This window comes from Prosopis cineraria, unplaced genomic scaffold (assembly GCF_029017545.1).
Source record: "Prosopis cineraria cultivar Desert tree isolate PC_DT_omini unplaced genomic scaffold, ASM2901754v1 PC13, whole genome shotgun sequence".
In the NCBI taxonomy this organism is placed as follows: Eukaryota; Viridiplantae; Streptophyta; class Magnoliopsida; order Fabales; family Fabaceae; genus Prosopis; species Prosopis cineraria.
The window spans coordinates 24,421,382-24,439,290 of NW_026555344.1; the positions used below are offsets into that span (position 1 = coordinate 24,421,382).

Here is a 17,909-nt window from a genome sequence, read left to right on the forward strand (position 1 = left end):
ACATATTATAGTATTAGCTTAGATCCAACTCCCTTTACCAACTAATAGTCCCTAATCACTAATTAACTATTTATTTAATTACAAATTACATATCAACATACCCTTAGAAAGATCCTTGACCTCAAGGGTTTCTTATAATAAAAGCTGGATGTTGCTACAACCTAAATAATCAGACCTAACTAGCTTCTTCATCTGGAATGCCTTTCTACTACACCAAATACTACAATAGATTGGGTTATAGAGGATGGTTGTTTTCTCCTATGTCAACTATCCTCTATTGTACCATCCTCTATTACAAAAACAAATACAAGATAGTTGTAGAATCGTCTTACATAGTTCTAAATATAGGATGGTTGTAAGTAAATTGTCCTATTCTAGATTAAACAAAATCTAGAATCTTTGAAGCCATATAGGATGGTTATAGCCACAACTATCTTCTATATTATATAGCATACTATAGAGGATGGATGTGGTTATAATTGTCCTATATAGCTAGTCATATAGGATGGTTATGGTCATAATCGTCTAATATTGTCAGTTTTTCTTTTAAATAAGGCTACTTTTGTAGTAGCCCCCTACAATACAAAATACATATATATTCATAAAATAGTCTAGAATCAAAACAACATGATTCAAAACTATACTATTCATAATTTCAAATCATCAAAACTATTCTATTCACAATTTAAAATCATTTACAATTCGTCATAATTGAACTAGACTTAATTTACACTATTCACAATTGAACTATTCCTAAGCTAACTTACTATTATTGCCCCATATTGAATGTCATCACCTATTTATCATATGTAAATTCACTCCACTTTTTGAGGACTTTATTAATGTTTGGATCCTCAAAACAGAGTATAGCATAGTCTGGATAATACTAAAATGAACATGATAAAATTAAAATTCTTTATAACATAAAAATTTTTGAAAACTAAAAAATCTTAGTTACTTGATATTCTTACATATTGAATAGATCCATCATATTCGGTCGGGTAGTTAGATCCTTACTATGAGGAGCTGAATCTAAATAGTATACCTTTGGGGCTTTAAGAAATGCTGGCTCAATCATGATGACTATCCAATGTTACATGTAATGCATAATTACCACACAATTGAAAAGTCAGTGCCAACAATATACAGAGCCTTAAAACATGAGGCTCTAATACCAAATGTAATGCCCTTAAAATTTGCTACAATCATTTACAAAAATATAATTCAACAATCAAACTTTAACCATTAAACACATATCATGGTAGAAAAGTCTTTATAGTGATAACAAGAGTAAAAGTTATTTTTACAAACCCTACCATGGTAGAAAGAACTTTAGATATTAATTCAAAACCTTACCATAGTAGAAAAGAGACTATCATGGTAATTAAGAGTCAAAATTATTTTATAAAACTTACCATAGTGATAAATAGAGACAATAACCAATTCTAAAGGCCTTTGTCCATGAGCAATGGAAATTCTTCATTGGTGTTTCCTCAAGAAATCAAGTGCTATTAAGCCTTTTTTAAAGCCTTGGTCTGAAGTCTCTCATTTTCATCCCATTTATATGTTTTTTCTCTCCCTTTCCAACATTTTGCTATTCAAAACACTAAATGAGGAAATGTAGATTTTATTATACTAATTTTCATCACTTTATTAATAATTTCAACTCCAAAAATCCCTAAAAACTAAGTAAAATATGGGCTCATTTAGCTACTAATTAAGCTTTATACCTTAAGTGATAGGGACCCTCCACTTCTGGGCATAAACTTTAAACCTTTCTGCCTATCTATACTATCCAACACATTCTAGTTATTATAAAGAAAAGCCATATTCAAAGACTTCTACATCCTTAAAATAATAGTAGTCTTCTGAATATTGATGTCATGTAGCTTCATTATATCTCTTGCCTCTTTTAACATCTGGGGCTTCAAGATTTCTACTTGACTTATGAATTGTTCCTCCAACCTTGCAATGTACATTTAAACCAAATAGTCCTCAGGAAGCCAAATTTTGTGATCTATCTAATAATAAAACACATTATTATAGTCATCTAAAGAGCCCGTGTCAAAATTCAAATAGAGACCCAAAGCAAACCTTTAGGGCTTATATATACTCTACCTACCCTAAGGGTGTGTCATTGTTCACATGCTCTAAGGCTTTATGCCATTAAGATGATCTCTATCCACCTAGTGTGACAACAAGCTAAATATCTCTTACATTTCAAGCTCCACTCCATTTCAAGCTATACATTAAAAGTGAAGTCTATCTTAGTGAATCTTTTTTAAGGATTGGTAGTCATGAGGATCTATTATTGGTTTGCCATTTTGATGATTGCTATTGTTTACATCGCCCCTATTGGCTGAGGCATCACTGGCATGAACAAGAATTACCACTTACACTAGCAAAGCTTGTAACATCCTTGCTATGTAAGAAAGAAAACTTCCTAATTTTTTCTATAGCATGAAAGAGATACTCCAAGCTCTCTACCATGAGACATTAATTGAACATTGAATGAGTTTTCAGCATGAACAAGCAGAAGATTGCCAACTCTAATACTATAAATATATAGTAGTAGAAAGAATAGGAAAGTTAGAGAGAGAAGAGAAGGACAAGAGCAGGAAGAAGAGAGAAATAGGAGACATTGATTAATACTTTTTAAAATAAAAAACATAGGTTTTGATGATACACTTGACTTATATATATATTTATATATATATATATATATATTCTTACAACTAACTCCCTTTACCTATTAATGGCCACTAATAACAAAATAACTATTTATTTAATTACAAATTACATATCATTTTCCTTGAAATTTCTCTAATATTTTTCCCTCACTTTTCTCAATACCTTCCAAGCTCAACATTCATTTAAATGTTTGGGTTAAAAACCATTCCCTCCCTTTTACAAACTTTTATTTAAGAGCATTGGGCACCTTGTATTGAAGGATAAGGCAATATCCCCCTACATAATTTTTTTAAAAACAAAATTGTCTTTTCATCTAAGACTCATCATCTTCTTTATTATCTACTTACCTGAAATAATTTTGGGGCCTAACAACGCATTTTGACATATTTTGCAATCATGTCACTGTTATAGTGATAGAACACATTTGTTATATACTTTTATTTGTCAATTAAAACCATTTTATTAATTATTTATCACCGTAAAGTGTACACATTGCATTATATTTGAAATTTTCCCTAAGTTTCTAGGTTTAGGGCACTAAGGGCATTTTAGTCTACAAAATGAACTTTTAAAGAAATGTATAAGAAAAATTGACAAAGTGCATTTTATGTCCAATTGATAAGTGGTGAAATTATATTTTTAAAATTCATTTTAATTTGAGAGTAATTAAATAGAAAAGTCAACACTTTCTTAAGTGTCTAGTTTGACCTAGTTTTTAGGTTGTCTTTGTATGAAAATTTTTATATAATTTTGTGTAACACTTGCCTTGAGTGTTATCCAAAAATCACACAATTCAGACAAACTAAATGTGGTTAAGAAGTTAATCCTAAAACCAACTTAGGTAACAAATCATTTAAATCAATAAACAAATACACCATCACAAATAAACAATTAAAACCTTTAGTTAAATTTATAGGTTCTACCTATAGCGTATGGAAGTAAGCTAGATAAAAGTAGGATAAAAAGATGCTGTCATGATAGCATTAAATTGCTGCCATGACGGCCCTCCTGGGCCAAATTTCAAGAGGTGTCGTTCCGCTAAAATTCATTAGAAATAACTATAGTCTTAAGACCATTCAAGGAGAACTCAGTCATACCCAGAAAAGTCTCAACCAAAGACTCCATTAATCTATGCTCCTGAACCATTAAATAGGCCACATGTAAGGTCTTACAACTAAGAGCATCTGCTACCACATTTGCTTTCCCTGGATGATAATTAAATTTAAAATTATAATCTTTAAGAAATTCCATCCAATGTCTTTGTCGCTCTTTTTGATCCACCAAGCACTTGAGACTTTTATGGTCGCTCATGACCCTAAACTCTGTTTTGTAAAGATAATGACACCAGATCTTTACTGCAAAGACCATCGCAGCCAACTTGAGATCATGCATCGAATAATTCTCCTCATGTGGCCTAAGTTGTTGAGATATATAAGCCATTGCCCTCTTATCTTGCATTAGAACACAACCAAGACCCTTATGAGAGGCATCAGTATACACATCATAAGGCTTTTGAGGATCCAGAATCACCAACAATAGAGCTATCATTAACCTTTCTTTCAACTCAAGAAAAGTTGCCTCACACTTATCATCCCAGATAAATAGCGTATCCTTCCTTATGGGCCTAGTCAAAGGCATAGAAATCTGAGAGAAACATTTAATAAAACACTGGTTGTAAACTACTAACCCCAATAAACTATGAATCTCTATAATCGATTTTGGTCTCTCCCATTGCAATACCGCTTCAACCTTATATGGATCAACTGCAATACCATTTGCTGACATGTTATGTCCCAAGAATCTAACCTTTCTCATCCAAAACTCACACTTACTGAGCTTGGCATATAGCTTATGATCTCATAGAAACCTTAGGATAGTCCTCAAGTGTATGGCATGTTGCTCCTTATCTTTAGAGTAGATCAATATATCGTCAATCAAAACTACCACAAACTGATCTAAGAAAGGCTGAAAGATGCGATTTATATAGCTCTTCAAGCTGCTTCTTCAACTCAGCTAACTTTAAAGGGGTCATTCTATAAGGAGCCTTTAAAATTGGCTGTGTTCCCAATACTAGGTTAGTCGAGAATTCAACCTCTGAAAACACCTCTAGGAACTCCCTAACAACCTCAATTTCATCCACTTTACCTGTCTCAGACCCTTAGGTAGCGAGCACTACCACACAAGCCTCACAACCCTGCTCAATCAACCTTTTAGCTTGTAAAGAAGAAAGAAAACAAGAATGACTAGGGACCTCAATCACCTCTGGCACTTCTACTAAAGTCACGATCTTAGCCACACAATCTAATAGCACCATAAGCTAACAACCAATCTATACCGATGATTAAATCAATCCCTTGCATAGGTAATTTGATCACATTCACTCAAGTCGATCACTTAGTAAAAGTTATCTTAATCCTACACACTACACTGGATCGACCGACCAAACTAAAAGTAGAGGAAACTTCTATATCATAGGGCAAATGGTCAAAAGACATACCTATTCTATCTAAACGCTCAACAAAAATAAAAGAATGCATCACATCACAATCAAATAAAGCTTCTAAATCAAGGCCATAGATAGAAACCATATCAGTAATTAGATTCAATGACTTCCTAGCCTCCTCTTGAGATATTGTATACACTTTATCGAGAATCATGTTCCTCTAGTCTGAGCTCTCATGCAAATCAGGGCAGTCACAGATCAAATGGCCTAACTTTCCATACTTCTGGTAAGCAAAGCAGTGACCAGAATGAACCCTACCATATCTATCGCAAGGTAACCTTGCTGTGGTCAGAATTGGGGCTTGATTGGCCTGTGAAGAACGTGCTAGAGCATTCCTAGAGAAATGAGAACCCCTAGATCTCATATTACCACCCCAATTACCTTGAAATCTTAAACCCCTAATTAAATTTCAATTACCAGAAGTAGAAGAAGACCTAGCTCTAAAGGAGCCACCAAAAGAAGAACTAGAGCTAAGACTCATTCTCTTGGATATACCACCAGTAAGAGCCAACCCAGAAGAAAATTAACCTCATGTATCCCTACTCTGGCTACTCTCTACGTCTCAGCCTCGATGAGTGGCAATCTTTAGATGATTGCACATCTTATCATATGTCGCCTTGCCCAATAAAGATAGTTGCTGGCGGTACTCTGGTCTCATCTTCTCTAATAACCTCTTTGCTTTCTACTTGCTATCATTGGAAGCATTCAAATAACTTGAGAACTTAGACAGCTCATTGAATTTCCTTATAAAGGTCTCCTCATCTAAGTCCCCCTACTAAAAAGCATGAAACTCTACCTCTTTCTCATCTCTGAAAGCTAGTGGAAAGTGAAAATCATAAAATCTTTCCTTAAATTCAGCCCAAGCCATAGATCTTCCATCCGTAGGCTTAACAAAATCCTACCAATACTTGACTTCACTAACAAGCTACATCGTAGCCAAGATAACCCTCTGCTCAGACATACATCTGACCATAGTAAATAACTGCTCCATTCAATCCAACCACTCCTCAACTTTCCCATCAAACATACTACCATCATATGTGGTCAGATTAGTATGAGAAAATTCCTTCCAAGTTTTGTATATGTCATCCTCCAGGTTTTCAGCAACCGGTCCATGAACTCACATAGCACTAGAAGCTCCTTGCCCAACAGCTGGGTCAACATGTTAATCTGGAATAGCATGACCTCTAACATTTTGTTATATATCCACCATCACTTCAAGCAGCCTAGCCATGACTGCATCTATCCCCTATGGTGGTGGTGAAAGTGAAGGTAGAGAAGATGGAGGTGGTAGTCATTTCTCATTCCTCGATCCACCTCTTCCTCTTCAAGCCATATTACAATTGAAAGGTGTGCATTCATACGTGTATGGACCTTTCTCCCTTCCTAAAGGAACAAGCCAGAAAATGAAAACATAATGTCCCCCAGGTTAGTGACATAAGGAAAAGAGCATAAGAGTAATGTATTTAGGGTGCCAACTAGGAAAGAGGAATCATAAACCTAAAATGGTCCCAAATATAACACTTGCCCTGAATGTTATCCAAAAATTACACAATTCAAACAAACTAAGTGTGGTTAAGAAGTTGATCCTAAAACCAACTTAGGTAACAAATCATTTAAATTAATAAACAAATACACCATCACAAAATAAACGTTTAAAAACTTTAGTAAAATTTATAAGTTCTACCTATAGCCCGCAGAAGCAAGCTAGATGAAAGTGGGATAAAAATATGCTATCATGACAGTATTAAATCGTTGCCATGACAACCCTCCCGGACCAACTTCCAGGAGGTGCTGTTCCACCATTCAACCTCCGATCGACGTGATTTTAAAGCTCACACATCATTTTTAATAATTACTAGTACTGTACCAAATTACAAAATGATCTAATGGTTGGATTAGAATTTGGACACTCTTAAAGATTGGATGAAGTTGCTATCATGACAGCATTTTTGGACCAACTTCCGAAGTGCACAATTTCATCATCTGACCTCCGATCAGAGTAATTCTAAAGCCCACATGTCACTTTTAAATAATACTATTAGTATACTAAATTTTGAAAAAGGTCTAATGGGTTGATTGAAATTCGTGCATGTTGCAACATCAACACTGTTGCTATCATGACAGCACTTTTGTTGTCATGACAGCTCCTCCGGACCAAATTTCAGAGTATGCCATTTTTTCGTCTAGTGTCCAATCGATGTGATTCCAAAGCCCACATGAAACTTATAAAAAGTTTTACTTGTGACCTAAATTTTAGAGAAATTCAACGATCAGACTAAGATTTGGACACCTAGATGTAAAAATACAGTTTTTTTGGTAAAAAACCATTTTCAAAATTGTCCAAAATCTCATCCTAATGGTCACAAACTTATGAAAACACTTTGGACACATCAAATGGGACTAAAAGTACCTAATAAAACATTCAAATGATGGAAAATTCCTATACATTAAAATTTGACCACCCAGGTGCCATTTCCCAAAATGGACCTTAAACCCTAAAAATACACAAATCACACAAGAGTGGCCAAAAACTATTTCAAATATCATATACATATATGAATACACACACTAAATATTTTCACTTGGCTCAGATATCTCCGTGGGGCCCACACACCCACTCTCTCTAAGGTATATGTTTATCTATAGCACACTATTTACAAATGCAACCACTTTGTATTTGCTTATAGAATCACATATATATCAAAGTAAGTATCTGCTTGTAGTAGAAACTTAGTCTACTAAATAAATCTATCAACACCACATATCATAACCAAGTTTCTAGCTACAAGTCTACAAGCAGACAAAAATTCATACACAAGCCATACAATCCACACATATTCACACACATATATACATAATCACATCATACTGGCACCCTAATTCTAAATGTATTACAATAAATTTGCTCAAAAGAAAGGGGTTGCAATTCTTTACAAATCACAAGCAAACCCATAACTTTGCTCCTTTCCCCATCTACCACTAGATCCTTCGCCTGGACCTGTAAATATTGTAAAGAAAGGGGTAAGACATGTAACATTCTAATTTAATTTTTAAATTCAATTAGAATTAATGAAAAAATAAAAAGAATATTTGATAAAGAAATTGATTAGATGATCTCCTTTTGTTTAACATAGAATATAATTTTATGTTAAGATGTGTTTTAGCAAATGAAAAAAAAAGCTAAGGCTTGTTAACTTGATTATTAAGTTATAATATAAAAAGAGAGAGAGAGAGAGAGAGAGACAAGAGGTAGTGGAAAGAGCATATAAAAGTATGGTTATTAAAACCGGACCGAACTAGCCGGTTCGACCAGTTCGACCGGGAACCGGCCTGGTATCCAATCCGGAGATGATGCAGAACTGGGGGGAGGGAGAACCGAACAGGAACTGCCTGAACTGGCTTTAAACCAGAATGAACTGGGAGAACCGGTGGTTCAGGCGGTCCAGTTTCTTTTCTCCTTCCTAGTTTCACAAACCGACATCGTTTCTACAGTCCAGTATTTTATTTTTTCTCCTTCCTAGTTTGACCATTTTTTTGTTTCAAACTCAGTCCGGCATTCCTCTACAGTCTTCCTCACTCATACCCTAGCCTTCATCGTCTTCATCATTCCTCCACAATCCTCCGCCGTCCCCTTCCATTTCTACTACGGCGTCATCATCCTTCCTCACCTAAACCTGAGCTTCCATTATCTTCTAGCCATTCCCACTTCCTCTAATTTCTCGTTCACTCCACCCGAGCCTCCATTCATCTTTGTGAGGACTGGTTCATTGCATCAAGAAATTTCCACCAGCGCCACTCATCGTCGCCTATTTCTTCTGTATTTCTTCATCCATTTTTGTTCTCGCCGTAGACCATCACAGCTCATGCCATTTCTGAGCTTCCTTATTATCAATTCATCTCTATTCTTCCCCTGTTCTTCACCACCTCACCTTCGTCCAGTTCATCGCTTGGGTTATGCATTTTGGGTGCTGTGATTTTGTGATGGATTTTTGGGTTGCTGTTTCGAGCTTTTGCAGAATTAGTCTGGTGAACCTCGCGAGCTCTCATCTGGTCATCTTATTCGCGTTCCTCCCTCTCCTCTGTTCGTCGCATTTTCTTTAGTCTCGGGCCTCTCGACTAACCTCTCATTTCAACATTTTCTAGTTTGATCAAGTCCATTTCCAACCTCTTCTGCCATCTTCAATCTTCATTAACAGGTTAGAGCTCTTATTCTTGAAGCTTAATCAAATGATAGTTTAAGAAATAATTGGTTATGAATCTGGACGTCTGATGCTGATTACTGATTGCTGATTTAATAATTTTGATTATATTTTGATTAAGCTTAGTTGTTTTTTATAGATTTGGAACCTCCTCCCACTCTTGCCACTAAGCCCAATGTGCAAGTTAATAATCCTGATCCTACTCCTATCATTGACACTCCCTCTGGCTCAACTCTAAATAGTAATAGCACCCCACAAACTGCTATTGGTTTGAATAGTAATGATGCCTTTGGGATTCAAGTATCATTTACACCATCTCTTTAGGGGAAAAGTGATCCTGCATGGGAGTATTTTGCTTTTAAAAAAGAGGGAAGAACCTGTGTGTATACTTGCCTTCATTGCTCCTCATCATTTAGAGGAGGTGGGATCAATAGGATGAAGCAGCATCTTGCAGGTATTTTAGGAAATATAATTTCTTGCAAGAAGGTTCCACGTGATGTTTGCCATAGAATGGTTCAATCTCTAAAAGAAGTGTCATTGGCAAATAAGAGAAAGCTTGATGATCCAGACATGCTTCAAGAGTTTGTTGATAACTCAGAATGTGAAGTAATTGCTCCAAATTGAGAGCCAAGTAAGCAAGCTAAGAAGGCAGGTTCTAGTAGTGTTGTTGTGAAAAAAAAAAGGAAAAACTAGCGGGGTTGATAATTATTTTACCCCAAGGTTAACTTCTGGCTCCCAACTAGGGCTAAAGAGTATGTGGTCATCTAAAGAAGCTCAGTATAAAGCTAAATTAGCTATTGCAAAGTGGTTATATATGAATTGCATTCCATTTAATGCTATAAATTGTCCATATTGTTTGCCTGCTTTGAATGCACTTGCTGCAATTGGCCCAGGTTTTAAAGGTCCTTCATTTAAGGAGTTAAGGGTTGACCTGTTAACTGATTGTAGAAAAAGTGTCAACTACTTATTGAAAGCCATCGAGCCACTTGGAAAGAAAGTGGCTGCACACTCATGGCTGATGGCTGGACCGACAAAAGGCTACGAATATTAATAAATTTTTTGGTTTATTCTCCTGTTAGCTTGGTTTTTGTAAAGTCTGTTGATGCTTCACATATAATTAAGGATGCCAAGAATTTGTTTTCTTTGTTTTGTGAAGTTATTGAGTGGGTCGGTCCTACAAATATAGTGTATGTTGTGACTGATAATGCAGCAAATTATATAGCTGCTGGCAGGTTGATTCGTGAAAAATATAATCATATCTATTGGTCACCTTGTGCTGCTCACTGTTTGAATCTTATTTTGAAGGACATTGCAAGCATGCCCTATGTAGCTGACCTTGCAACAAAGGCATCAAAAATTACTGTTTTTGTGTACAATCATGTGGCTTTTCTTTCATGGCTTAGGAGAAGAGATGGCTGGATAGAAATTGTGCGCCCAGTAGCGATCAGGTTTGCTACTACCTTTATTACATTGAAAAGTTTGCATGAGCACAAACATGGCTTGCAAGCCTTGGTCTTAGATAAACACTTCCATGATAATAAACTATCAAGGACTAAAGCTGGGCAACTAGTTGGTGACATTGTGTTGGACAAGAAGTTTTGGGATGATTGCCATCAAATTGTATGTCTTATGGGTCCTCTTATCAAGCTAGTAAGAATTGTAGATGCTGATGAAAAACCATCTTTGGGTTATGTTTATGAGGGTATGCAGAGAGCAAAGAATTCAATTAAAAATTTCTTTCGCAGAAAGAAGGAACAATATAAACCTTACACAAGCATAATTCAAGCTCGGTGGGATAAGCATTTGAAGTATGATTTGCATGCAGCAACCTACTTTTTAAATCCTGCATTCATATATGATCAAGGATTTATTGAGAAGAGTAGAGTGACAGAATCAATGTTGGACTATTTTTCAATATACAAGTCTACCTATAAATATTCTGACATGATTTCTGAGATGCAAATGTACCGCAAGCACCAAGGCTCTTTTAGTCGAGAAAAAGCTCATAAAGTAGCAAATGAAATACAACCTGGTTAGCTTCTTCCTCTTTTTTTTCTTTTATTATAATTTTAAATATTAACTACTATTAATTTATTTGAATTTGATGTGGTGGCAATGTTTTGGGGGTAGTGCTCTAATATTACAAAAGTTTGCAATTCGCATTCTAGGACAAACTTCTTCTTCTTCAGGATGTGAAAGAAATTGGAGCCTATTTGAAAGAATTCATACCAAAAAAAGAAATAGGCTAGAACATGAAAGATTGAATGATCTTGTGTTTGTGAATTACAACTTGCGTTTGCTAAACAGGTGATCATTAATCATTATTCAAATTTGAAATAACTCTCTTTGGCTTCAATAATTGAATGATTAGGGATTTGATTGTGATTTTTAATATATATGTATAAGGTCAAAATTGAAGAAGGTGAGCTATGATCCTGTTGATTATGAATCAATTGATAAGCTTGAGTATTGGATAGCTGAAGAAGTTCCAACTCCAAATCCTGATTTCACTATTGAGGAAATTCAAAATGAAGATTTTCTTGGTGGAAATGCATGTCCCTTTGGATCTAGTCTTGAATTAAGGGAAAATGAAGGTTGCTCCTCTTCTTTTTACATTAAAGCTTTGTTTGGTTTATAGTTTATTCATTCATTATTTATATGTCAATGCTAACTATTTTTTTGCCAAATATATGTCTATGTGTTGTTGAAGATGTCAATGTTCTGCAATCTTCTATTTTGGATTATCAAATGCTATAAGAGTTGAAGGAGATGTTTGTGATCTCTAACATAATTTTGGAGAGTTTAATTTAGAAGATTTATATGGCAATTGAATATTGTAGTTTTTTAGTTGAATTTGGACTATTGGATTGTATGATAATGTTAGACTATGGTGTTGTGTTGTGTATGGCCATGAATGACTTTGAAGTATGCCTTTAAACTTTAAAGTATGATGAAATTATCACTTTATTAGTAGTTAGTTATCTTTACTTTATCATATTTCCTATAATCTTTAATGTATAATATTTAAAATATATTAATTTAATTACAAACGGTCTGACCTCGGTTCGACCCCGGTCCAACCTTTGAACTGTGAACCAGTGCCTTGACCGGTTCAATATCCAGTCCGGTTTTAATAACATTGTATAAAAGTGTTCTTTGCTTTTTCTCTTCCTATAGAAACGCACAAGAAAGAGAGAAAGAGAGAAAGAGAGAGAGATAGAGAGAAGGAGAAGGAAAGAAGAAGACAAGAGATTTTGAGGTAAGATTTAATGCTCAAAACTATTTCTATTATCAAAACTCCTTTATAAATATTTTCCTACTCGTCTAGAGCTTTCTAATAATAGTAAAATTTTGATGAGTGGAGCAAGTTTTAAAGTTTAAACTTAGGGTAAGTATTGACTTTTAACAATAGAAACTATTAATTAGTAGAGATAAATTAGTACTTAAATTCTATCGATTTAGATTTGTTCTATTAATTGATTTGAGAGTTTAAAATTAAGTTTTTCATTATAAAATTTATGATTTCTGGTGTATAGGATGTCTATATTGATTAAATTATGTTTTTGGGATTTAGATAAGTTAATTTAATTTAATTTTAGGTTTTTATCAGGGGGATTTAAATTGAAAAGATATGATTGTAAATTTGAGAAGTTTAGTTGAATTTTATATTTAATTGATAAATTAAAAATTATATATATATATATATCTAATGATATTTATATCATTTGATGTCATAAATTAATCAATTATCATGGTTAAGAAGTTCCCTACATATCTGAGTTTTATAGCTTGGAGAAGAGGTAACATTGGAATATCCTTTCATATATTGAGATACTGGTTTTTAGTATTGTGTATATATATATATATATATATTAATACTTGTGCGATCTTATTATGAAATGTGACATTTGTTTTATTTGATGTAAAAGAGGTAATAAGGATGGTTAGTAATATGATTATTTGTTTAGGATTAATGATAGAATATTATGCCGCATGGTTTGCCTCCATTACGCGTGTAGTGTTGGCCTTTTTCTTATAGTTCCTAATATTTTTGACATTTTGGGATGATGGGCACCTTCTTTTTAAGGAAGGGAGTCCTATTCTGATGGCAATGTACCTTTAGCTGGGTATAATCTCGGTTTAGGCTCCGGCTAGCGATAATAAAATAGTTGGGAGCGATAAGGGTGAGGTCAAGAAATGTATCACTATTGTTTTAATTTGACATTGATTTAGAAATTGTTATAAAATTGTGAATATTGCATTTCTTATTTTATGTATTGATTGTGAAATGCATATGTATATCTATGAATGTGGTTATGAACTAATTTCAAGAAGTATGTTGGTATATGTTAGAATAACCAACTGTTATTGAGATTTTTAATCTCACATGTTACTTCTTATCATTTTTAGGTAAGCAGTCAAGTGGAGTTACAAGGAAGGCACTGAAAAAGTGAGCTTAAGCTCCCTTCTCTTGGCTTGGCACGTGGTTTTCTGTTTATTTTGTAATTATAATTGCCATGACCTAAGGACCCTTTTAAATTTTATTTTGGATAATTGTTATAGGTTATTTGACTATAACTACTCATCTTTTGTTTGAACTAGACAACTTTTAAACACATCAATCTGGACCATGGTTTTCTATTGGGCCAGGCCTATTTATTTTGGATTGTACATATTAATGGTATAAGAAATGTGTATTTAGTAGAGTTGATTATATCTACAAACTATTATTGAACCCTGGACTTGCTGTAAATTATTTATTGGGCCACATCTGCCCTAAGTCCAATGGTGATTGTTAATCTTGATGTCGCCTTGTTTGGACAGGTACATTTTTAAGAAAAATATTTATTTATAAAAATAAAGGGGGGAGGTTTTCTTTTGTAAAAAAAATTAGCAAAAATTAGGTCTGTTACAAGACAGCCACAGTCTCAATAACAGAGAAATTGATATTCCTTATTACAAGGAAAGCCATAGTCAAGTAAATAAATAATAGATTCAAAATAACATATAATTAATCAATTAAAATGCTTGAATGCAAGAGATAGGCCGATATGGCCATTTTTTACCAACAGAATGCTCTCTGGTACTCTTTAGCTTATAGGTAAACCTTATACCCACTGTACCTCCACAGGCACAAAACATAAACTAAGGCATGATCTGATCCACTAACTCGCCTGTGCTCCTTCGACGTAAATCCTATGTAGTCAAAGCTAACTCCCTCCCAGAGCTAGCCCGACTTACTCTCCATGTGAGGGCTACCTTGGCCTAGACACTCAACCTCACACTTTATATGCCAGATTCCCTCTCCCACTAAGAGGTGTCAAATACTCAATCCACTAACCACTATAGTGTACTAAGCCCACAATATGAGAGGCGACATTGAGTACTAACAGTGATCAATAGAATATCACAAGACCGCATCTCCCCATTGGTGAACTCCCACCGAAATCATGCCTCCTACCCTTTTCTACCTTTCTTGAGTATTAGCCACTTCAACACTCAAGGTAGTATAGCACTCATAATTTATCTCTTAAGCGGTTCCTTAGCCTATCTAAGATACCAAACCTAGTTACACTTCCCTAAATGTAACTCCTCATTTTTTATGATCACAATGCATGCTAATAATCTTATTTCTATAAATAACATTATTAATAAATAGATAGTAAATATAAATGAATTATTATTAAAGCAATACCCCATAAACCCTTCTAAAACGTATTTTATTTGCATTTAATTGTTTAAAACACGTAATTCATGTTAGATAATATTATCTACTCAAAAATAGCTAAACAAAGTAATAAAAAATATAAATTCTTCTGTTACCTCAACCCTTTAGTATTAAAAGGGTTTTCCTTGTATAAAATAAGACTTAGTTTGTTCCTCAATTTCTCAATAAGTTCCACCAACCATTCCCTACAATATATAAGTGATCCACATCACTTTTCATGGTAAATAGTATATAAGAAAACTATAACTCATACTGTACAACTTGGGTTAATGAGCCATAATCCATCCTAATAGTCCATGTATTAAACCAACTAGTCAAATAGCATCACTTAACCACCAAAACCATTTATTAGCCACCACTAGGCCAATTTTCAAACCATATAATTTTTAATTAATTAAAAACCTTCACCTAGCGCCACCAACTTTCATAATTAGCCCTTATAATGAAAACCAAAGCTTAATTTAAATCTTGTGAGTCAAATAGCACAAGTATAACTAAATCAATAGGCTTTAACCATTAAAGAGCAAAATCCAATCTCTTAGGGTTTAATTTATACCCAAAACATCTCTTTTCATCCAATTATCCACTCAAAACATTATAGCACCATATGAAAACTCAATAACAACCTCCCAAGGACCCAAAGAAACCAAAGCTTACAAGAATAAAGCCCTTGGGATCAAAATTTAAAATTTACCTCTTTTAAAAATTGAAGAAAATCAAGATGGAAGGAAGAAGATTAATGTAGAGAGTTTACCTACTGCGTAGCCGAGCTCATAACGGCTGTGAAGCCTCCTAAATCCAAGCCTAACTCCCTCTCTTCCCCCTCTCTTCTTCCTCTCTCTCTCTCATGTATTTCTTTTCTTTCTTTCCTTTTTCATTTCTGCGTGTGTTTCTCTTTAAAAAGCTGATCTAACACTTTGGAAAAATTACAAGAAAAGGCCCAACTTTTTTTATCATAGCATAAAAGCCTGGGTCAACTTTGGTAATTTTGTCACATTTAAAAATAAAATAAAACTAAACTTTTGCTGAGTAAAATTCAAACTCTAAACCTCTATCAAATTATTCTTAATTTTAATTTAATTATAGATATTTATTTTTAAAATAAATTCAAGTCTTAAAATTTTAGGATGTTACATTTTGTGCAACCTATAACTTGATTATTTTAATAAATTCTCCCTTTTAATTATGAATTTAATTCTGGATATTAATTAAATTTTATTATGTCACATGCTATTTAATTGAATTATGTGACATAGGTGGCATGGACTTGTGCATCAATTGGGCCAACAAAGTGAAACGTTCATGGAGTTAAAGGCTAATCATTTGGATATGTAAGGGCTTCTATTTGATAGTTTAGGTCAGCTAAAATTGTGGATGACGCATGAAATTAATTATACACATATTGAAATTATCTACATATAGGAAGGTGCCACTTTGCAAGTGTGACAAGGATCCCATTTTATTTTTATTTTTTTCTTATTTCTTTTAATTAAGTATTCAGCTGAAGGGAAACATTAGGAGCACGCCATTTTGAGTCCCAAATAAGATTGATTCACCCATTCACTCATCTCCAACATTTTCTCTCACTTGTTCATAATGTTCTTCATTTTCTCTCAATTCTCTCCCTATACTTCCACTCTTTCTCCCCTATATCTTTCAATCTAACCATCCCAATTTAACCAAACCACCACCATTCTCTTTCACTCTCCCTCCTCTACAAAACCTAATAGCTTTCATAAGGATCAAACCTTATTTGATTTGGGCGAAATTCATGGGAAAAAGAGCTGGAATTTTAGAGCTTCAACTTAGAGATTGCTTGAAGATGCAAGGCTAGATTCTTGAAAGGGCTATTATATAAAGGAGGAAACCTTGAGTTTGTATTATTTTCTAGTTGGATTTGAATTTCTACTCTCTACTTTTCTCTCTTAAGAATTACAAATTTGTATGACTCTTTGATCTTGAAATTTTAAGTGATGATTCATATGATTAAAAGATGCTTGTTGCTACTTGAGTTTTGTGACTTTAAGCTCTAGATTTTAGCCTCTTCAATTTGATTCATAATCTTAGTTAGCTTGATGAGTTCAACATGTTTTCTTGCCTATCATAATCTGACCAACTTGAATGCATGTGAATATATTCATGAATCATAACCTTAAGTTTGTCATATGTGCTAGACCTAATTAACTCATGTTTGTAACACTTCGATTAGGCTTAATGCTAGCTTTTCTTTGGCTCACTCTGAGACCATAATCTTGGATTTGGGTTAGTCAAGGTATTAGCTAAGTCTTAGTTAATATAACTAAGTCATTAAAACCAAAGAGAAGAGAGAAGAAACCAAACTAGCTAGGTTGTAATCAAATAAGGATAGGTGAACAATTTCACATAGGAGTTCCTACTTTTAATAGGTTTTCACACATTCACTTAATTCACTTTAAAATTAAGTTTAATATCTTAATTAGTTTTGAGTTTAAATCTGTCTCACATACCTTTTAACTTGTATCACACTTCAAACCTAATTTCCAACTAAGGCCCCTCATAAAGATTGACCCAAGTTCATACTAGTACTACATTAGTGTAGCTTAGTATTATTTTACTAGGGTAGCAACAACTTAGTCATATAGTTAAGCTCAATTCCTACCACTGCCACTTTCAGCCGTTTTGGCCCCACATCAAATGATGAAAATGAGTTAGAATGCCTTGTTATTACTATGCATAGACCCCACAACTATTTTACATTAGTAGATAATAGAGAAGATACTTTAGTCTCTAATAGAAGAGTGATTTT

At 34.0% G+C, this 17,909-nt stretch overlaps 1 protein-coding gene across 1 annotated transcript; it reads left to right on the forward strand.

Moving 5' to 3' along the window:
• Window positions 1-9,831: 9,831 nt before the first annotated feature.
• LOC129289958 (uncharacterized) lies at window positions 9,832-12,034 on the forward strand. Its single transcript, XM_054926697.1, has 4 exons — window positions 9,832-10,002; window positions 10,345-11,428; window positions 11,586-11,703; window positions 11,803-12,034. Exons 1-4 carry the CDS (start codon window positions 9,832-9,834, stop codon window positions 12,032-12,034), a joined length of 1,605 nt encoding a protein of 534 aa, XP_054782672.1.
• Window positions 12,035-17,909: the final 5,875 nt, after the last annotated feature.

Coding starts and splice junctions, on each gene's coding strand:
- LOC129289958 (XM_054926697.1), top strand. CDS start 9,832: ATGAAGCAGCATCTTGCAGGTATTTTAGGAAATATAATTTCTTGCAAG. Junction 10,003..10,344: donor TTGATAACTCAGAATGTGAA/GTAATTGCTCCA, acceptor AACTGATTGTAG/AAAAAGTGTCAACTACTTAT. Junction 11,429..11,585: donor AGCAAATGAAATACAACCTG/GTTAGCTTCTTC, acceptor CTTCTTCTTCAG/GATGTGAAAGAAATTGGAGC.